Raw genomic sequence first — 22,844 nt, 5'->3', positions numbered from 1 at the left:
AGCTATGACATTTTATCAGTGCTCAATGCAGGTTCTCTATGGCTTAGTATGCAGGTCAGAAGAAAAGCCCAGTAAACCCACTCTGTATATGTAGGGGTGGCAAACAGGCAACAATTGGCAGTAAAAAACCCAAGGCCTGAAGTTTCTTGACTCCTGATGCAAACAACTGCAGCTGGGCATAAGGGCAGTGGAAGCCTTTGCAACCTTGATGGAGAGGTAAAGGGGAAAGGATAGCCTCAAAGAAGCCTGCTTGAACCCAGCTACTGTTTGTGCTCAAGGACAGCTGGCATTAAACCACTCCACTCATTCAGAGTCTCCATCTCAAGAAGTGAGCTTTAGGGAAGGTCTATAAGTAAAAAAAGCTATTGTCAGCTGTCCCATGATACGCCTCTCTATCTCTCACACCCAACTAGACATCTCTGAGAGGCAAAGGCTTTGCTAAGCAGATAGTCCTTGCAGCTCAGAGACTGATATGGAGGACCAGTACCTGTCTGCACCTTAGCAGACCATTAACAGCATCTTTGAACCTGCTCTTGATCTTCTTCACCTCCTCACGTGTCTAATATGCTTTTCTGAACACCGGAGGGCTATCACAATCACAGCAATTCTCCTTCACATTCAGTTCAGCTGAGACTGATTCAAGGTGTCTAGAGAGCCTTTCATTTGAATACCCTGGTACCTGTTTTTTTATTTTATTTTATTTCTGTACCCTTCTCACTACAGCCCCCTCCAGGAACTGATCCAAAATCCTTCCCTTTGTATTCTCTATTTCATTCCATGAAAAGTCTTTCAAAGCCCCTATAAGCACTATTACTGGCTCCATCCAGACAGAGCTGAGAAAGTAGCAGTCCCCAGCAAAAAAGCAGGGAGTATGTTTTAAGTAGCAGCCATTATAAAGCAAAATAAGACATTGTTCCATATTCATGAAGCCTGATTTAACAGCGTCATTATTTCTGCCTCTTCTCTCCCTGGACCCTGTGTTAATGAGCTGTGCTGGATTTGTGCTCGATCTCTGAATTACAGCCCATACAAAGAACGCAAGGAGGACTTTTCTCTCCTCAGCACCAGTGCCATAATTTAGTAGCACAACTACTGCCATGCTGGGATATTGCTTTGGTGTACTGAATACAATGTCCCCCCTGGCCATTACACATGCTATTTGTGTCAGAGGTGGTCACCTATGCCTGAGGAAGAAGGTGGCTCTTCTGCTACCTGCACAGGCCATTTTGAGGTCAGTGCTTGGTGCCTTTGAATTTCAGGAGGCCACAGCCTGCACTCACAGAGACTTTGGCAGGTCTCTTTGCAGGAATCTTGTAAATAGTGTGCAAGGGTTAATGCTTGTTAAATAGCAAAAAAAGGATTTGTATATCCTCACCAAACTCCAGATGGTTTCATGAGATAGTATGAAGCCCAGAAATGCAATAGCTCAACTCATGGTAGTTGGGCAGGACACATTCCTGTCACTAACTCAGTGTAGCTGACACCAAATAGCTGTTTTTGCCCTCAGACATTGAACTTGTCTCAGGTTCACAGTGCACAGCCAAACTGGCAGATGCAGCATCTTGCCTGGGAATCTCCATCCATCCCTGTCTGAGACAGAGAAAGCTTGAGCCCATGTCCAGAGAGAAGGTGTCAGAGCTGGGAGAACACAAACCAGAGGTCCTGCAGGCTCTGGTTAAGATTTAGGGCTCTTGCACATTTAGGGTTGGATATACAAATATCTGCCCCACACTCACTTTGCCCAGCTCTGGGCAAGGCAACATATTAAAAAGGTGGCATGCTGGTGGCAAGCACTGCATCAGGGCAGAGTGTGTGCGCATGCATGAACGAGGCAGGGAAACTGCAAATCTGCCACCTGCACAGCTCCAGGAAGCAAGGTCCCACGACATGCCCCAGAAATGGAGTCTTGGCTGTGGCAGCCTGTGTGGGCTACCACTCCCCACTCCCATTCCCATCAGCAGACAGAGGTTAACAGACTGCAGACATTGTTATGCAGGAGATGATTCTCATTTATTTGTAACCTGTGGCAATTCCTTTTGTTCTTGGCTCAGAAAACCTGCTGGCAGAGTCTGCCAAGCAGTGAGGGGACCATTAAAAACAAAGAATTGCTTTCAATTCCCTTTGAAGTCCAATTTGCTGCAGTAAAACAGCAGGAGAATTAACCAGCTGGGCTGCTTAATTTTGCAGAAATTGAGGAAGGGGGCAGTCAAGCTGACCCTGCTGGAGCAGGTGATGGCAGCCTGGTGCTGATCTGGTCCTGTGGCTCTGTGGACCCAAGCTGCTGCTTTGAAGCCAGGAAACAGCAGCAGAACAGAGGGGGAGCAGTGACATCTCCTTCTCACTAAGGTTGCAGAAAAGCCATTCCCTGCTGCAAGGCCCAAGCTGCTGAATAGCGCTTGGAAAAAGTCCATCTCCTTACCAGAGACTATGATCTGCCCAAAGGACACTGAGGAGCCAGCTGAGGAACAGCAAATGAGCTGAGGAGATTCTCCTGGCCTGACCTGACCTACCAATTCACCTCAACATCTGTAGTGCCTGGACTATAAATATTTAAGAGAGAAAAAATTCCAAGCATTCCAGCACCCTTTGGGCCCTTCTCAGTTACAAAGACAAAGGCATCCTGAGTGAAGCTGCTCAGGATTCTGGGCACAGCCAAGTCTAGAGAAGCTGCGAAAGCACAAGTGCAAGGAGAACAGAAAAGACCTAGGCAAAAAATGAGAGAATTAAAGATTTTCATTTAAATATTTCCTCATCTATGCACAATACTACCTACAGGGCAAGTAACCTGTATAATATTTCATATTAAATATAGTCATTCTATTTAACACAAACCCTGCTCACACCACAATGCCAGCTTCATTTTTACAGCCCACTTTTAATACAATTTGCTAAGAACACATTTTCCATGGCCCCTTCAAATTTGTAGCTCCAGACTCCACTCTAAGTACGTATAAATATGCATATATAATTTAAAAACAGGGAAAAAACCAACCCTAGATAGATGTGCCTAAGAAGCTGGTATAAATTGAGCCATATCACTGACTTGTTATCAAGTACAACCTGAAAATACATTTTCCCTATTCACTTAGTACAGGGGCTGGATTGAAATGAAGGGTAGTTTCCCTGTACTTCAGCTGGCATAGGGAGTGGATATGAAGAGAAATTTAATTTTCTAACTCTTCAAAGGTAAAGGTACACAGGGAAGCTATATAAGATCCCTTTCTTCATCATGAACAGAAGATAAATTTTTAAAGGGAATATTTCAACATTTGCTACACTCTCATCCTGAGAGAAATTAAGCTATTAGGGTGAGTTGTTCGAGACAAGTTCAGAGATCTTACTACAAAGAGAATACTTTTTTCTGACATTAGCTATAATTCAGTTTCTTAAGCTCATTATTTTCCTTCTTCCTACATAAAATGAGGCAACTACTGTTCAGCACCTTGAAACTCAATTCAGATCAATAAACATAATTTAAACAGTATCAACAGTATCCTGTCAACAGTTAACAACATCAGAAAAAGTTCTGTTTCCACTGCACAGAGATGACACAAGGGATGCAAACAGCTTTGTGTTATATTAGAGAGGTGAATAATTCAAACAGCTATAATGCCTTTCTCTCTGATCATGGAATACCCCAGGGATGGAAACAATTTCCTGACATTTACTTATTATTTGCAAATATTCAACACACATGGGGGCTTTGCAGGTGGAAATTTTTTATTGTGTGTGTGGTTTTGGTTTGGATTTTTTTTAATGGACAGGTTGCAATCAAGTCCTTGCCAGTATTTGATACATGACACTCAGTTATCATTCACTTATTGCATATCAAGCAAGAGGCACCAAACCAAATCTGCTCACAACTGGAGGTGCTCTCAATCACTGCCAGTATGAATATGAGTGTAAAATTTATTTATTGGGAAAGCACTGGAAATGTATGCTTTCCACAAGCACCAGCACCAGCAGAGCCCATTACCTGGGAGGTGCTAGTGCCTGGCAAACCAGGCTGGAGTCACACATGGATTAATTATTTGTAAGAACTCCTGCAGTACTGCCCCACTCTAGACTCTATCAAATCTATTTTTAAAGTCACTCAGAATTATAAATAAATAAAACATTATGATTTAGAAGCTACATAGTGCCTCAACACCTACATGTAGTTTGTTCCAATGATCTCATGGCAGGTTTGGCCCAGGCAGTGGCTATATGCAGTGCTACTAGAAACTAGAGCAGCCCTGGTCACAAGACTTCCATGTGAAGGACGTGTAATCCCAGCAGCCATGTAAATGAGGTCAAGGTGCTGCAGGCCCTGGAGAGTGCTGTGTTATCCTCCTGGAGGAGTAATGGCTGTTGAGAAGGTGAAGGATCAGGCAGCTGCAGGGACCCTTGATGTCCCTTCTTACCTGTGGTGTTTGTGAGCTGGAAGGTGATGGATTTATCAGGGATACTGCAGACATTGCGGACAGACACCTGGCATGTGTAGCTGGCATAATCCTGAGGCCGAAGGTTCTTCAGCTTCAGGACTTTAGTTTCACCCTGGGATTTGGAAAAAATAGGGGCAAAAAAAGACACAGATGTCCAAAGCACAGATGATCATTCCAAGCCCATATCCTCTCCCAAAATTATCAGATTACCAGCAGCTCCCATGAAAACCTTAGGGAACTATGCAGATTTCAAGCCCCCCCAGCTCTATATAAAGGAGACACAAAATGTTTGCAGGGGTCATTTCACCTCCAGGGTCTCACGAAACAGCCAGCAACTGACTGACATGACCTGAAAGCACTGCCAAACAGGTCTGGGCATACTATCTTATCAACTACTGCCAGAAACATCTTGTAGAACATGACAAACCTTAACCATCCCAGAACATACCCTGACATCTTACTCCAAGATGTCAGTAGAAACCCAAAGGAAGTCACTGGGGACTCAACATTCCCAAACCAAAGTAAATCAGAGCAGATTGAGGCATTAATACTGGCCTAAATATGACAAGTTAACAGTTATGCTTTAGAAATCTGCAGTATAAGAGGACAAAGAAATTCAAATAAATACTCAAAGAACTTCCAAACTTTCTGATCCCTCTTCTCCAGATTCTAATCTTATTTATGCTGATGTAAATCCAGAGTGACTGCGGAGACTCTGATAGCCTTTCCTCATTCTAAGGTAACAAATAAAATCACTGCCTGCACTCCATTAGTTACTGGCTTGTTATGGAAACAGAATCAAGTTGTTAAATTAACAATAGACATGTTCTGTAGACTTTTATTTATGGAATGAGAAAGCTCTGAGAATCATCCAATGGTTTGCACACACTGCAACTTGTATGTTTTCCACTGACGATTTGTTGCTGCTGTTCTCCTTGTGTTTGTCTAAATCTCTTTTGGAGAAACCATTCCATAACTGACCACAAGTGTGAAGAGATGTCAGCACAACAAATCACCTGACGACAACCTCAAGAGACTGGACAATGAGCTCAGGAATGCTAATATGTAGAGAATAAGGATGTGAAGTGAGTAAATTAGAATGATAAAACCTAGGACACCATTAACCCTAGGAAAGTCCTGTCCCCTAAGAATTGTTGCTATGCCACACAAATTATGCCATTTACAATATGCATGCCAACTACATACTTACAGGGTCATATGTATCCTGTTTATTGATTAGTGAATTTAGGCATATATGTATAAATCCTCAGTGTAAGTAAGTTTTAAAAAGCTTAAACAGTAAAGTCTTCAGCTTGTTCTTAATGTAAAAGCCTATTCAAACCTAACACTGATAGAGGTTCATCTCTAAGAAAGCACTCCAAACTCTGGTAAAAGGTACTTTGTTTAACATTCCAGCAAGATTTCCCCCTTCAAACAGTGTTGCAGAGGTGTGTTTTTGTTAACTTCAACTCTTACCAACCCAAACTTAAAGGCTTATGCTGGTGTTAAGAAGAGGACCTCAAGGGCATGCCTGGCTGAGCACAGCAGTGCCAACACCCTCTTTCAGAGCTGGGAATGACCCATCATTTTGGGAGCATTGCCTGACAGGAGCTGCAGCACGCTGGGTCATTTAAACATTAGTGCTCCAAACTGATGAATTTTTGCCAGATGCCTTATTTAGCTAGAGAAAATATCCAAAGTCCTAAGATATCCTCTCATTAGGCAATGTCTCCTGTTAATTACACTGAGCCTAGTGAAAACTGGAAGAGCCCATGGTGGCTTCCTCCAAGGGATGTCCTAGTTGGGAGCCACACAGCACACAGACAAAGCTGCTTTCAGGGCCAAACAGCAGCGCTGACCTACAGTGTTTCTGCAAATCTGCCACTAACATGCAGCTCTCTCCTCCCTCCTCATCCCCCTGAATATTTCCATTTGGATGCCTATTTCCATGACCTACAGAGATGGTGTGTTTCAATAAAATATGAACATGACTACATTAGCTTAAAGGTTGCCTGGGGCATTGTTCAGAAATCAAACTCAGACAGAATGTGCTCTGGGCCCAGCGCTGGGAATGCAGGAAGGTGCTTGGGATGAAACAGGTACCTTGGGGAGCTGCCCTTTCAGTCCTCCCTTCCCACCCATCCCTGCTATGTGTTCCCTAGCAGCCTTGCTGGAAGTACTGGGGCTGATTAGCATCTAAAGGACATTCAGATCACGAGCTCAGCTTAGGGTAACATTCCCAGGGTGCCCTGGCAAAAGAAAAGATCCCTTCCATCTCCCACTGCATTGGCAGGCTAATTACTGTGAAGAAAGTGGTGTTTACAGTGCAAGTCCAACATAGGCAAGCAGGAGGAGGAGAAAAGATGTGGACACTTGCCACAGGACAACAGCCAGGAAGTGCCCAGGCAGTTGGGCTTCCCATTACTTGTGGCCATTAGAAAATGTTAATGCATCCCATGTCTGCCATTTGCTCCCACGGCTAAACAGGAAACCCTTCCCAGATATATGGAGTCTGGGCACCCAATTAAGAAAAAAAACAGTGATGGGAGATAGACAAAATACAACCTTGGGATTATTTGGATTTTAGTCTCAGCCATCCAACAGCTGCATAACCTCAGTAGGGGGAGAGTGTCACTGCTCTCAGGGATGGTGATAATAAGGGAAAGGTCCTCCTAGGCCACACTCCCTCCTACTGCTCTGCTCCTCTTCTACCCTGAGAATTTGCATGCAGAAGGAAGGTGTAACAGCCCTTCTGGAGGCAGCACTCCTTGCAGTGGCCTGCACCCTCTCCCAGCAGGGAAGGAAACACCACCCACTACAGTGCCCTGCATCAGCATGACACTCAGTGCAAGTTGGCAGAGGTTTGCTTATTTTCACCTGTGTGTAAAGGGGTTCATAGATATCCACACCATTGTCCTGACTGTGAGAAAGTATCTCAGCTTCCCGTTTCCAGATGAAGCGAGCTGGTGGGTTGGAGTTGACAGTGCAGCGGAGGAAGACGGTCTTCTCCTGGTAGAAGCTGCCACGTACATCACTGATGGTCTGGTGAACGGTGAGAACAGGTTCATCTAGATCTGGAAGGGAGGTTAAGGAGGGTTGCAGCCATTGTTAGCAAAGCTTGGTCTGCGTGTACAGCCTGCAGAGCAGATATGCTCCAGGTACCACTGAGGAGAGGATAAGTTCCCACATATTTGGCTGATGACAACTACTGATTTAAGAGCTGATCTGAGAGCAGGTAATACAAGCAATATCTAAAGGGAACAGACAGGAGAAGCCAGAATTCTCTCGCTCACCACACAAACCTTCAGAAAATAGAAATCAGTCTCTTGTTTGCAGATCCCCATGCAGTCCTCAAAAAACATCTGCCTGCCACATGTGTCTCAGAGCTGCCTCACCTTCCCCAGTCACACCACCGCTACAGAAAATCACCATTTTCTATTTTAGTGACAGGTCAGAAGGATCCCAGGAAGCTCTGTTCCATCATAATTTCTCCATTTTCCAGTTTCAAAATCCCTTCTGAAATAATGGGGCTTAGCCCCTGTCTGTGAGACGTCCATACAAATGACATGATGAACCTTCAAGACAAGGAATGAAAGTAAAAATTCAGGACAAAATCAAGGAGCTGAGTTGGAAAGTCATCTAGACAGAGCAAATCTTGTGGGGAGTCATGGGAATATGAGGTGCAAAACACTGTAATAGGTATGTATAATTTCTCTCTTTTCCTATTGAATATTCTCCATGTATTTTCTTCAAAGTCTGTGTCAACTGTCCTTCTTTAGCAACTTCTAGCCACTGCAACTCCCATTACCTCTCCCTAAACTGATCAGATTCTTTTGTTCTCTTTCTTTACAGAAGATGCTCAATTCCCTAATTGTACCTGCACCAGACACACAGCCACCATGAACTGATGGTTACCAGTGGCTACACTTGCAAGGACAGAAGCAATGCAGGGAGAGGATTTTCTCTGTCCACACAGAGCATACTGCCCCCGTACAGCTGCCCACCTGCTATAAAGGGATGATCTTCTCACAGGTTGAAGAAGGCATCAGTGTTTGAACATCAAGGTATTATGGAGGACACCTCAGAGGCAGTGCATCTTTCTCCTCAAAAAATCACTTTGAGACTGAGGTTAAATGGAAAGATCCCTTTTGACAAGAATTAGCCCTTTAAAATGGAAATGAGTCCCTGTGTCTTTAAGTATGTCTTATAAGGCACCTTTTGAGCTCAAGTTGAAGTAATTCTATATTTTCAGGAGCATTATGACCCCATCTTCAGATGCAAGGAAACTGTGGTACTTGTACCCAGTATCCTGTTGTGCTGCCAGCATAATCCTCTGCAGATGCTAATGTTTTCATCACTTCCTGCCCTCCCATGCCACCTAATTTTCACGGTATTTTATTTTACAGATTTGAAGTTTGGAAATCTGACTTCCAGAATGGAAGAAGAAAGCAGGGATGAGTTTCTGCTAACATGCCATCCAAACAACATATGCTCTCTGCTGAATCACAAGTGTCAACTTGTGGATTCACATCTTTTAATGAGCTGTGTGCTTGGCAGACAGCAATTGTTATGTGACCTGAAATTTGCCTGCTTGACCATAGCTCAGAGATATGAGTAGAGCTATTAATTGAATAATGACAAGACACAAAATATATCCCAGAAAAAATACTCCGCCAATCAAAAAACACCCACGGCTGAAAGAAAATATGCAGATGGGAGAAAAAGTCTCCTCTCCATACAGTGCAGTCTTCATGTGACCATAGGGTGACTGAACATCAAATTCATTTGGACCAAGACCCTGAGCACAACTTCTCTTTTCCTCCTTCTTTGTCCTTAACCCTCCTTTATTTCTTCAAACTTCACATGAGTGACTCTACTCTAGGTACCATCCTTCAGAGACTGTGTGTCAGCAAGTAAAACACTTCCCTTACTAACTAAAGAAGCAGCTCACCATTCCAGTCTTCTGGCTCCCAGCTACTCCCCATACAGAAAACAACACCTTCTTTTTGATTGCTAAAACTTTCCTCCTATGAATCCTTCAGACTTCTTTTGCAGCAGTCATCTCTGGGTCTAGCCCTCCTGAGAAAAGCTAAAATAAGGCCTACAACAATGCGTATGTCCTTGATGTATGAGTAATGCCACTGATGTCAGTGAGCTGCTCGTATGATAAATTTGGGCCAAGGCTGTTCATGGAGATGATCACATGGGATGTTTCATGTACAATAAAAGCTTGTAAACATCTTCCCTTCCCTTCCCTTCCCTTCCCTTCCCTTCCCTTCCCTTCCCTTCCCTTCCCTTCCCTTCCCTTCCCTTCCCGCACCTTCCCTTCCCGCACCTTCCCTTCCCGCACCTTCCCTTCCCGCACCTTCCCTTCCCGCACCTTCCCTTCCCTTCCCTTCCCGCACCTTCCCTTCCCGCACCTTCCCTTCCCGCACCTTCCCTTCCCGCACCTTCCCTTCCCGCACCTTCCCTTCCCTTCCCTTCCCTTCCCTTCCCTTCCCTTCCCTTCCCTTCCCTTCCCTTCCCTTCCCTTCCCTTCCCTTCCCTTCCCTTCCCTTCCCTTCCCTTCCCTTCCCTTCCCTTCCCTTCCCTTCCCTTCCCTTCCCTTCCCTTCCCTTCCCTTCCCTTCCCTTCCCTTCCCTTCCCTTCCCTTCCCTTCCCTTCCCTTCCCGCACCTTCCCGCACCTTCCCGCACCTTCCCGCACCTTCCCTTCCCGCACCTTCCCTTCCCTTCCCTTCCCTTCCCGCACCTTCCCTTCCCGCACCTTCCCTTCCCTTCCCGCACCTTCCCTTCCCTTCCCGCACCTTCCCTTCCCGCACCTTCCCTTCCCGCACCTTCCCTTCCCTTCCCTTCCCGCACCTTCCCTCTTTACTTTCCTTTACTTTCCTTTCCACTTTACTTTCTCTCTCTCCCACATGCAAATACTCAGAACAGCAGCTGCCTCTCTGCCAGGATGTAACCAATACTTTAAAATCTCACTGATGCCCACTTGGGGCAGAGGAATATCATGCTACACAGGTTAGTGTTTCCAGCTTAATAGCCTCTTGGCACCAACAATGCTCTCTCTGCAACCTCACTGTCGAACACTGAAAGTATGACTGAGGACTAGCAGCAGCTGTCAAGGACACCAAAGCACACATGAGGGTGATTACTTACCTCTAACTACAAAATGGGATGCAGGAAAAGAAGGGGTTTCTTTTCAAATTTTGGTTCATTCAGCTGAAGGTTGTCTGGATGAGCGTTCAACAAAAACGGTGGCTTTTCCCATGTGTTCCCTTCTACCTACTGCAAAAAACTAGCAGAAAATAGTCTCTCCTCCCCAAAAAACAATGAGCAGAACAGAGGTGCAATACCAAGTCCATCTGCAGAGTAGATGTTAGTATGAGAAAGCTCTTGGCCACCCCATTAGCCCCACAGTTCTACAGGCCAGAGCTGCATGAGGGACTATGGGACACTACATCACTCTAGCCCCAGCTTGCACCATGGGAACACTCTCAGGGCATGAAGAGATTCATGGCATAGTCCTGTTCCTAGAGACACAGGCCCTGGCAAAGTGTCACACTGACCCTTGAGAAAACGAAATATCCTTTGCAAATGGAGAGTTATCGTATGCCTCCACCACATGTAGGAGAAGAAACAGGCAGAGAAGCCAAGCAGATCTAGGGTGGGTGCCAGAACTTCTCTAAACAGGGTGATGCAATGCCAATGAAAAAACACTCATCCTATCCACAATAGCTACTGTTGAAGCAATCCATTTCTACAGCCTAGATAGTATAGTGCCCAAACTACACTATTCCAATAAAGGGTAGGGCAAGGAAGGAACAGATGTGAGCTACTCCCAGCCATATAGTATGACAGGGGATCACGAACCTGCCAAAATCTAAGGACGCCCAAGTCTGTGGTACATTTTGAGAGAGTCACATCACAGCTGGGCTGGACAGAAGGACTAAAAGGAAGCAGTCAGGCAGCACCTGCTGTCTGCAAAAAGGTCTGCCCAGACTTCAGGCATGTACTAAGGTTTTGAAGCTTGGAGGTTGTTCCACTGATAGACAACCATAGTGCTCCTCAGCTCGGAAGGAAGGACCTTCTTGCTAGAAGGATTTTAGTACAGCTCATGACAGGTTCAGGTACAGATTCAGCTGCTTTATCATACATTACAACATTTTAGCATCAACCTCTTGTCTTTTCAGATAATATGAGTGAGGAGAGGGATTTTGTGTTAGTTAGGCTGAAGAAAATTGGAATAGTGCATAGGCAAGGACAATGTAAAGGTAAGCTTCTCCAAGAGACTAAAACAAGTTGCCTAGACATTAAATCTTGTATTTCTCCCATTTGGGTGTTATGGAGCAAGTTTAATTACCTTCCCTTTTGACCGCAGGAGCCCAAGAATAAACATTAAGTCCAAGAATAAACATTAAGAAAAGCCCTCAAAATTTGAAGCCCAAGGCGGAAAACCACTAGCAGCATCTCCAGGACTTAAGAAGGATGGGTACCAGCCAGAGAAATGTTAAGTCACCTTCACATTATGGGCACTGTGACCAACCAGCGCAATGTTGAGTCACCTTCACATTCACCCTATCACACCTCAACCTTCTCTAGAGGCTCAACATCAGACCCCTCAGCATTCCAGAGTTTTCAGCTCTGTTTCCAGCATGCTACAGAAGTAGCAATGCTGGGAACAGGACACTGGTTTCAGGAACACCCCCAGCATCAGGGGCACTACCAACTTCAAGAAACATTGCTTGCTTCAAGCTCTTTCAGCTTCAAAATGAAGACAAAGAAAGCAGAAGCTACACCCAATGCTACCTCCCAGACAAGTTCTTAGGGAACCCTGTCACTGACAGACATTGTGACATCAAGGTAAGAATGGCTCACAAAGACAGCAGAACTATATTCTGCAGGGATGGATCTAACCTCCTCGGTAAAAAAGACACTAGGGAAACCACACCAGTCCCTTTGCTCCTGAATCAGGTGCACGTGGTCCTAGGGCAATGCAGCTCCCTGATGGCCCTGCAGCAAGACAGAGACATGCAGTAGAACTGTGGGAAAGTCTGGGTTGCCGTTAAACGACTTACACTGCACATCTACTCGAATGGACTTGATGGCAGGGACCCCAACCCCATTTTCTGCTTTGCAGTAATAGCGGCCCCCCTGCAGCCTCTGGATCTTCTCAATCCGAAGGGTCTTGTTAAGCACTGACGTCTCTTGGAATTTGTCCGATGCGCTGCCAGCAGTTTTGGTCCATCTCACCTGCATGAGAAGAACAAGAGAAATTAAATCAGGGACACAAAATAGAGACTCCAAGATTCAGTAGCGCTCCCTTTGTTGCTCTTCCCCCTCTTCCCTAACTACTTTCATAAAGAGGTCCCACAGCATACAGCATTGCCAGACTTACCAAAGCTCAGCTACTGATCTCAGTATGTCTCAGTAGCCCAGCCATTCTGGTCCATTGCCAATCCCCATGTTCAAGAGTCCAGGATAACCCCTCAATTCATCCAGACACACGCTGCATGTTTGCCACTCCTGCTCTGATCCTGCAAACACAGCAGCTTGCCCAGTTTTATGCCACTATCTGCACAGCACAGGACTTTCAGCATTCAGCCTTGAGACCACATGTGGCTGGTAGGCCACATGGACATGTAGGACACTACAGCAGACATCAGTTCACAGCTACAGAGTTTTTACTGCAGTCCACACTCATCTTTTTCTGGACAGCAAGGCTATTTCTGCTTTTTGCTTTTCCATGACTGAGAAAATGCAGTTGCTATCTGACTCTTGTCCCTTTCCCACTGGGAACTCCTGTGTATTTTATTTTTGTAAGTCATCCTTTTGCAGTACATATGCTTTTCCTCTGTTTTTAAAGATACAGGGGGAAAAAAATTAAAAAATAATAATAATAAAATCCCTTCGGATTTCAATCCACCTTTTCATTTCTTTGTCCTTATGTCACCTGTCTTAAGATCCTGGGCAACAGGATGCTGCAGGGGCAACAGAGCTGCATGGTATTTCATAGTGAATGGCAGCAAGAAGACAGCAATCCCGAAGACTGAAGGGTTTCTCTTTTGTCTGGAATGAGGTACAGCCCTTGCAGTGGCAATACAAGCTTCTCCCTTGTTTTGTGCACTCCACACAATGAAAGAGAGAGAGACAGCTTTTCTCAGTCCATTGGTTTTCTACATCTGCAACCTCCCTCCTAAAGGCTGCTGTCCACTGGCCTCCTACTCTGGGACAATTTAGACTCTGGAACTGAGATCCAGCAAGATCAGCCAGCAGAAAGAAGGACTTTCATTAGCGTTGGCTGTAGATACAATGGACCAAATACCTTAGCAACTCTGCCAGACTTTGCCTAAAGCTCACTGCCATTACACGATTGGTGTTGATGCCCTAGAAGGAGCAGGGGTGTCAACATCCCAACCCAGAGCACCAGGCTGAGCAGATTTTTAGAGCTATTGACCATAGATTTATTCAGCCTTTGTAGGCTTATGAAATTGTCTAAAGGCCCCAAGACTCTTGGAGTCTCCTGTTTTGGAGGACACTTCAGCCACCTCTATAACTTTTTCAATCACAATCTTATTTTAGTATTTTGGCCACATTTTCATGCTTTAATGACTGGCTGATAGAAAGGGAAAGAGAAGATTAAACAAAGGTTAGGATAAGAGTTTAGCTGGGGAAGAAATCAATCCATTAGGAGGGAGGGCAGAAATAGGATGCATGCCAATTTTATACGTGCAGGCTCAAGTCTCCCTGGTCATGCCTGGTTCTAGGCTTTGGTGTCCCCTGTGCAGGTCTGGGCAATGACAAGCCAGAGTGCTGCCCACTAGCATGCTGTCTGCAACAGGCTCTGCTCCAGAAATCTCTTCAGCTACTCAGGCTCAAATCGCTACAACCTGCCAGGACCCTTCTGTGCATTCAACAACCTTAGGCTGAGACTGCTACCAAATTCCCCATTTCTGATGCACACAGGTATCATTTACCCACCATTGTCATAAGCCTAGGCTGGTCATTTTTGCTGACTTGGCTCAGGTAATTTTATTTTTATTGCTTTCAGGATATTCTTTTGATGGAAAAAACATTTCAAATCCTCACCTTTGTCATCACCTCATAGCCAAGTAGCTCTTCACAAGCAAGTCCACATAGGCATTGACTGGCCTAAGAAGATGCATGCCTTCTTGCCACAAATATCTTTGGCAGAACTGAGGAACGAGGCCAAGGCACATATCACATGTGGCTCCCCTGAGTGTATTCTGGCACATCCAGCCTTGCATCGTGCACCAGCTGCCACTCCTACCACACACTGTCCCAGAGCTGGCAGACCCATGCTCTAGGCCAGTACCTCTAAAGACACATCCACACTAACACTGAACTGCCCAGCTTGAGTATCTGAAGGGTGCTGAGGTGGCTGCACAGGCCTGAGGCTGTGCAAACCTTTGGGCATCTCAAGTAAGGACTGCAACCATTAGCCAGGCTCAGCTTTGTACCTTGCCACTGGACAGTGTCTCTGACTACAGCATGGATGTGTCCACTGCTGCAAGTCTGTGCAAGTCTGTGCAAGTCTCTGCAAGCATTTGCTTGGTGTCCAGAAAGCAATGAACAGCAGGCTCTGCATGGGGCTCAATGAAGGGCACTACCAACAACTTCACAAACTCCCCCAAGCAGCATCTCCTTGACTGTAGAACCAAGAGAAACGGATGAACCACAAAGGACCAACTCCTAACGCAAACACATATGGGAAGCTTCTTCTAGGATGCTCCTACTCTGTAGTAAGAGGGTTAAAGATTTGAGATTTCAGTTTGAACTTTCAGTTTTTGGAGAGACTTCACGTACTGAAGACAAGTAGAAGGTCTTTGTAAGCTTCTGAAAAACTTTGCGGACTGTTTTCCATGAAAGTGAGCTTAAATGCTTCATAGTTCAACAAGCTAAGTGCTTGCAAAATGTGGCATCCCTCCATGAGTCCAGTATGTAGGAGAAAGACATCCCACTGCCCACAGTTCTCCTCTGTGTGGAGACTACAAATAAGTGCCATGGGGGAGCACGAGTAACGGCAAGACTAAAGGCTTACCTGTGGCCGGGGGTGTCCTGTGACCAGACACTGCAGGACCAGAGTGTCCCCCTCCCGAATTGTGTAAACACGTTCACTGATGTTGTCTTCCTTCACCACGCATGCTTGCCCAGCATGGATGATTTGGGCCTGAGCAGGAGCTGTAGAAAGGAAAGAAGAGGTAAAGATGGAAATGAGCAGTACCCCCATCTCTTTATGCCCTCTGCCCAGGGTAGCTTCTCCCACCTCTTAAGCCAGAAGAGGGGCAGAGACAGGCAGTTCTGGGAATGAGTCATGGAGGTCTTAGGAGATATATTATTAAGCAATTTTCCCCATTTCCTGAGCAACTGATATCAATTACTATTTAAAAACCTTTGGTTCTGTTGGGATGAACAGCTCTAGACAATGAAAAGCAGAATATGGTGCTTTTTTGGGGTGGACCCTCCTGCATGAGTTGAGGACTAAAAATTTCCTGCTGTCATGTCTCCCAGAAAGGAGAATGTGCAAGCAGCTATAGCAGGGACCTGGTCAAATCACAACTGCTCTATGTCTGTCTAAAATAAGCCCAATTACTATGATTTACCTTGCAGGGGGCTGGGATAACTACTGAGCTGAGTCAGAAAGGGCCCTGAAGCTCTGTATGGCTATTAGCACATATCCCTAGAACATGAATTGCACACACTGCAGGAAAAACAAGTCTTTCCCATATTAAATAGCAGCCTGTCTCAGCTACAGACAAAGGAAACAGCCTCTGCAGGACCAGAGGACCCAATAGTCTGTAGGGATCTCTCCACCTATGGCTGCTAATGGAGACCAATTACTGCCAGTCCAGCCAGGAAAATAGGTAAAGACCAGTGCAGTGGAAAAGTACATAGACAGAAAGTTCCCAAAACAAAGTTATAAAATGTCACAAACTCAAACAGCACCTATATCCCACAACAGACCTGACGAGCAGCAGGAAGATACCAGCTCTAGTAGACAGGATTTTATAAAGAAAAATGCCTCAGCTCTGAAATTCTGTGCAAACAGCCTTTGGCTCCCTACTCCAAAGCATTTGTGCGATCAGAGAAGTGGCTGAGATGCATTGAAGGTGACTGTGCAGCCCAGATGCACACCCGCGTGTGTTTGACAGGGAAACTCCAGTTGTACTTCAAGATGCAGAGAAACCCACACATGTCAAAGAGTTGGTGTCTCACTGACAGTCCCCTGGGATACTTACCCAGCTTGCTAGAACACTTTCAGGTGACTCTGGAGTTACAGCTCTAGCTCCCATTAGTAGAATATAACAAAAATGAACAAACCACAGAGGAGATTATCAAAGGATTTAAAGCAATGAGCCCTAGAGAACCTTCCTAAGCAGAATAAATTTTCCACAACCTGTTAAAGCTGAACCAAGCACCCACTTTTTCCTGAAGGTTAGTTGAGCTTCGAAGACTGGCTTTTAAAAAATTATTTGCATTCCCTTGGCATGACCAAAATGCTCTAGACCAAATCACCTGGGCAAGAGAAGTGCTCAGGTTTTTGCTGGCTTAATCCACCAGCAGTACAAACAGCAGGACAGACTGGGTTTGGGCAGTGGAGAAGATCTGCCTTTGAGATCAGCCTTTATAAACTGGTGTCACCACAATGCACTGACCAAGCAGCAGGGACACAAGAGTGGACACAGGGCTAGTGGGAAACTGCCCTTGCTGCTGGGCCTTTACAGCCTGCCACGGCCACCCAACATCTACACAGCAGCACTGCACATAGAGCAAGATAATCTCTCATTTTCCATCTCTTCTGTCTTTCCAGCATAGCGGCACTTTGTTAAAATTATTACTCTCCAAACTGTTGACAAACAGAAGCAACATGTCTATTTGAATAAGATAATGGCACAAACTTGGACAAATCCCTCAGCCTCTACTGTCTTCCCCTTCTGCAGGCCTCCCAAGATGCCTGCCATCACTTAGACATCCTGGAATGCCAAAACTGACTGTTAAGACTTCACTGATACAACTGAGCAGATGAGTAACCTTCCTCTGCCTGGATGGCAGAGAATCTTGCTGAACCCAGAAGAAAGCACAAACCTGTATATGTGCTTACACACATCTGTGTGTTTGTACACACATACATGTATGGACATACATGCAGATATGTAAATACATTAATTAAAATAGTGATTTATCAGGAAAACACATCATGAATGCTTGTCAAGCCAACAGTTGCAGGAGAGGAATTCAGAACCCTACATAACCTTTGCTAATACACCTTAATCCAAATGACAGCCTCTTATGCTGTTTTAGCCCTCAGATCAGTTTTCTGCAGACCTGCCATAACACCTTTAGCTCCAATGTACTACAGAGCACTTCTTACAGGGCTGAGACACAGGTCATGATGCTGATCTCTGATGATTAAAAGAGAGACTCAGTCCCTTCCCATCCTATGCCATATTCCCCCAATCCCCAAACTGCGCTGCCTGCATTTCAGCAGGGTCCTGGCACCCTGAAGCAGCAAAGCTCTGGTAACTTCATAGTCTCTGGGCTTTGCCAGCTGGTGGCTCTATTCTCCCTTTTCAAACTATGACCTTGCTGTCAAAACTAATTTCCAGACACCTCATGGAGAATCAGAATATTTATCTGCAGCTCTAGCTCCCAGTTAAATGTTGCTCTTAAGTTGCTCTGCAGTACCTCATACAGTATACAAAGAAAGCATTGCAACTTTCACTCCTCCCTTTGCCTATTCCACTTCCATTATTTCACCTGTGTTTTGTAACACTTTTCTACTAGTTGTCCAGAGGCACTTCCACATGGGAAACTTCCACAAGAAAATCATTAGGTAGAGTGGTATAGGGTTAGAAGGCTTTGTGCGATTCTGGTGTCAAAATACCTTGGGTGTAATTTGCTGGCATATCCCTGAGTTTGAGAGAAACATTATTTAAACTAATCCTTATAAGGCACTGGACTACAACAAAATGACAGCCCTGGGGATAAGCCCTGGGTCATAATTTTGTCCTCTTCTCCCAAATTCTCCATGGATACACTGAGCTGTAATGAAGCTTACAAGCAACAGTATCATTCATCAAACATCAGCCTTTGTTCACAGATGTCTGAACTTCCTTGTGCCACCATCATTAACATCTTTCAGCTAAATCATTTGAAAGGGACATCACTTTAAGGGAACCTCCACTGCTTAAGCTGTAACATTTCTCTGGCAGTAACAGCACTAGGACCTCAGCAGAACAGTCACCATTTTTTGATGTCTTAAATCCATGTGAACCCAGATCTCTCAAAAGGGAACTCAGAAAACTTGGGGTTGTCTTGGAAAGAAAAGCACTCAGGTAGATGGCACAGGAGCCTGAGATACTGCCTCTGGTTCGGTTATAACTTGACATTAGTAGGTGGAGGCTGAGCAATGAACAAACACAGCTTGGGGACTGTGTTAAGTCACAAGATGAGTCTTGGGAAGGTCTTTGTTTCAAGCTCAGCCTGCTATAGCACACAAAAGCTAGGAGAGTCACCTCATGCTGTATTACAGATAGGCAGAGAGACTGCAAGGATTAATTGCGCTTTTAATGTGCTTGAACAGAAAGAATACATTATTGTTTGACATCATCCCATGTCTCCTGGAGGATTTCAGCATGCAGACAGCTTGCACACTGCCAGCACAACAGGACAGCAGGAGCATGCCTGTCAGAGTAACAGTGTCACAGAAGGCCCTTATGAAGGCAAAGGCTGGAGATGGAGTAACCACAGCTATTCTCAGCGGTGCTCCACACAGAAAAACTCTTGAACAGAGACAACTTCCCCTGTTGAGTCCTTCTGGGGCAGAATCCCTCACCTCAGGCCAGCCAACCCCAAAGCAGAAGTCCAAGGAAGACCTCTGATGGCCTCTGTGGAGGAAGAAGAAATAGATCGTTTCTAGAAATTTTGAGTGACAGAGGTATCATCACTCTTATTCCACTTTCAAGTAAGAGATCAACTTAGGGAAGGTTCTCAATACAAAGTCCTACAGAAAAACTAGGCCAGCCACATATTGAGCATCAGATACTTTAGAAGGGAAAAAAAGTCAGACTATGAACATGCAGCAAGCTTTAGGCCCTTGCTCAGAAAATGACTGGCCTGGAATGCATTTGGCCTCAGCATCAAGATTTCCTACTATGCTTTCACTTGATATATTTACACATTAAAACAAAAGGAAAATGAAGTGGATAAAATAACTTTATTCCCAGTGCAGTGCAGTGTACTGTACAGTGTTATTATTACCACAATCTGGAAAGTTTATGAGACTCTTGGTGCTTATAGGTTGCTAATACCATGAAAATGTAGAAAAGGAAAGAGAAATTGTCTTTTGGAGAGGACTGAGTCATCCATATTTGCTTCACAGGTCTAGCCATTCATCTTCTTGAACCTCAGATCTCATCAGAAAAATTACAACGATGACAGCTCTTTTGCAGAGAGGATGGTGAGTGACAGACACTGCACTGACACTCCCTCTGTCAGCACCCACAGGGGCTACTCCTCTGTTCTGCAGTGCAGAACCTACCGCACTTCTCTGCTGCCTTCCCAGCACTCTAGTAGCAGCCATCACTGTTTGACTCTAGAGAGTCAAACACTACCTCTAGAGAGTCCCACCACTACCCCTGCTATCTGCATACTTGCTGACTTCCTCAAGGATGAAGAACATTTATCTCCAAAGCTGCTGAATGCACAAGGGCACTGAATCCACCCACCTCTGCTTTCATCCTCCTCCAGGGTGGAGAGAGAGGGAAGCTGCACCTAGAGCTTTCCTCTTCCTCAGACTGAATCTATCACCCTGCTTTGCAAGGCAAGCAATGATCTTCCATGCATCTGGTACAGATATAATTCAGCCTCTTCTGCACATACTCTAGGCAAAAAGAAGCCAAGGTCCTTCCCATTCCTGTTCACAGGCTCCCTGGACTCACACTGCTTAGTTACAGTCAAATGAGGAGGGCATCACCTGCTAATCTGTAGTTTAAACCTCGTAAGAACTTGTCTGTCTCCTTTCCTCACCTTTCCCATCCTGAGCAAGTGACATGTAACAGATGCATCTTGAAGGGGAGTTCCCAGAAATGGGAAAACACATGGTATTTATAAACCATGGTGGGGTTGAATAAGCATTTCACTATGGAAATCCACATGTGGAATTTCTTGAGAGTGTCTTGAAGTTCCTCTTCAGGAACCGCCCTGCAGCACTGTTAGTTACAGACCACACATGGCAGAACACCCAAGGAGCAGCTCATACCTCAGTCGCTGCTGGAGGTAGCGTTTAATCCTGTCCATGCAATGCACAGATCTGCTTGGACAGCAGGGGCACACAAACATAGAGACCTATGAGGAAGGGGTCATGTTCCCCTAACAGAGCACAAAGGAAAGCCAGCACATGCATAAGGGCAAGAGACAAGCTAGCAACACTCGGCAGCAGCAAGGAAGGTCTAGTACAAAGGGAAGGGTCTCTGAAGGGTCTCCAGGGGCAGCATCCTGATGGCTAAACAAAACACCATGCTCTGGTAGAGCATGGAAACTGCCTTGATGTGTGCTCCAGCACTGCTCAGCTGGTCTCACTGATTGCTCCACTAGGGATGAAGACCACAGGTTTTGCTGAAACTTTAGACAAAACAAATTAACCAGGCCAGATCCAGTTCACAATGCAGGGCCATTTGAAAAGGAGAATGCACTCCAGCTTGAGGACAATTACGGAAATAATAATACACGATCAGTGTCCATTAACACTGTCAGCAGGACTGTTAATCAATACTGTATTAATGGCTGAAGAAAAACCAGCCATATCCATCAGTCAGCAGTTAAGACCAGCACAAGAGCAGAGGGAGAGGAGGTGGCAGTGGGTGGGTGTAATCGAGCTCAGAAATTCGATGTCTTTGTGCAGCCTGCCCAGGGAGCCCATTTTCCAAACCAAGTGCCACCACCATTTTCCAAACACATTCTCTAGCTGCTTGCTCAGGGGCCACCTTCTCCTCATCTGAGTCCCTCACATCCTCTTTGCCCACTGAAATAACAAAGGAAACCCAGTCCCTGCAGGGAACTTTCCCCATGGGAGGTGCTGTGTACAGTTTGGTCTGATTAAACTCCAACTTTTAACACAAGGCCAGGCTGGTCCCCCAGCACAGAAAGAGGCAATGCAGAAGGCCTCTGCTAAGAATCAAAGTATATCCATAGTCCTGGGTCTCCTCCCACTCCTATGACTTCCGTCTCATCCAAGGTCCTCCCATTGAGTCTTCCAACGTCATGTGCTGCCTGGAAAGCTCTGTGCTATCACACTACTGTCCTAAACCAAAAGACATCAGGAAGCCCTCCCTGCCTGCTGACACTAAGGGTTACAACCCCAAACAAGTCAGATCTCCACTGAGGCTCTTTTGGTTTCGTGCCCTGATGTTTTCACTGCAGCCAAAAACACACATGCTCAAAAAAAAAAAAATGAAAAAAAATTTCTGATTTCTGTACACCTGGCCTAAATTTGCCACAGGAAACACATCGTCTTTCAGTATGTCTCTGACTCCTTTGGTGTTTGTACACTGATCATGATTAAAACACAAACATCAATTCACCCACCAAAAAACCACACCCACTCACAAGATATGCAAAGAAACATGTCTAACCCCACACAACACTTCAAAGCTACTCTTGAACAAGAAGAAAAAATAAAATTTTCAATGAGAAGTGCATAGAGAAATGACAGAGGTGTGGAAAGTAACCACAGAGCACAAAACTTGGCTGCTTGAAATAGCATGAAATAGTATGGGTTTTTTTTTCACTTGGAAGAGACCAAGACTATGTCTGTATATCTCTGTCTGATTGCATCTCCAGAAACCAAGTTCCTTTTTGTAAAGCTCAGCCAGATGATTTCCACAGTCTTAAAATAACTTGTTGCTTAATCAATGTCACTTCCTTAAAGCATGTCTATAATTTTGTTTATTTTAGAAAAATGCCAGCAACAAAATCATGTGAGATGTCATGAATAGCAGGTACACTCCCCCAGCAACTCCAACACCTGCTCCTGAGACCACTGTTCAACTTTAAACCAAAGCACGATTACGTGCTTTACTTAAGTATCAGTTACTAAATCATCACTGATCACCTCAACCCCCAACTTCACTGCCTGCAGCAGCTCACTGACTTTCCTAGATGTTTCCAGAATATTCTTACATAGCTGCAGAGCGCTAAGTAGAAGAGCAAAATCGATAAGCAGCTGTGGTAGTGCACATTTCTGGGCGTTCCTTAGTTTCTGTGTAAGCCCTCCCCGCAGCTGTGACGTATTTTTCCCCCTCCCCACCCTGTCCCTAAAATGTTATCCCATTGGTTGGTGTTATATGTCTCCCCGCCCCTCTCCCGAAGTTTGAAAATGCCCGGGAGGTGTTCCTCTTTCT

General features: G+C 45.2%; 1 protein-coding gene across 2 annotated transcripts in view; it reads right to left on the bottom strand.

Moving 5' to 3' along the window:
- The window catches only part of MDGA1 (MAM domain containing glycosylphosphatidylinositol anchor 1), a 170,626-nt gene that overhangs the window by 98,567 nt on the left and 49,215 nt on the right, over nucleotides 1–22,844 (bottom strand). For both annotated transcript variants that reach the window (XM_005530614.2, XM_088053005.1), the window contains exons 2-5: nucleotides 15,485–15,624; nucleotides 12,501–12,675; nucleotides 7,302–7,498; nucleotides 4,404–4,536 (exon numbers count right to left, since the gene is read on the bottom strand). In XM_005530614.2, the coding sequence (XP_005530671.1) occupies nucleotides 4,404–4,536; nucleotides 7,302–7,498; nucleotides 12,501–12,675; nucleotides 15,485–15,624 (645 nt within the window). The remainder of the gene's footprint in view (nucleotides 1–4,403; nucleotides 4,537–7,301; nucleotides 7,499–12,500; nucleotides 12,676–15,484; nucleotides 15,625–22,844) is intronic.

This window comes from Pseudopodoces humilis, chromosome 3 (genome assembly GCF_049639895.1).
Source record: "Pseudopodoces humilis isolate 2021_Gansu_Grassland_sample_001 chromosome 3, ASM4963989v1, whole genome shotgun sequence".
Lineage (NCBI taxonomy): Eukaryota > Metazoa > Chordata > Aves > Passeriformes > Paridae > Pseudopodoces > Pseudopodoces humilis.
This window is presented reverse-complemented; position numbering and strand designations above follow the sequence as displayed.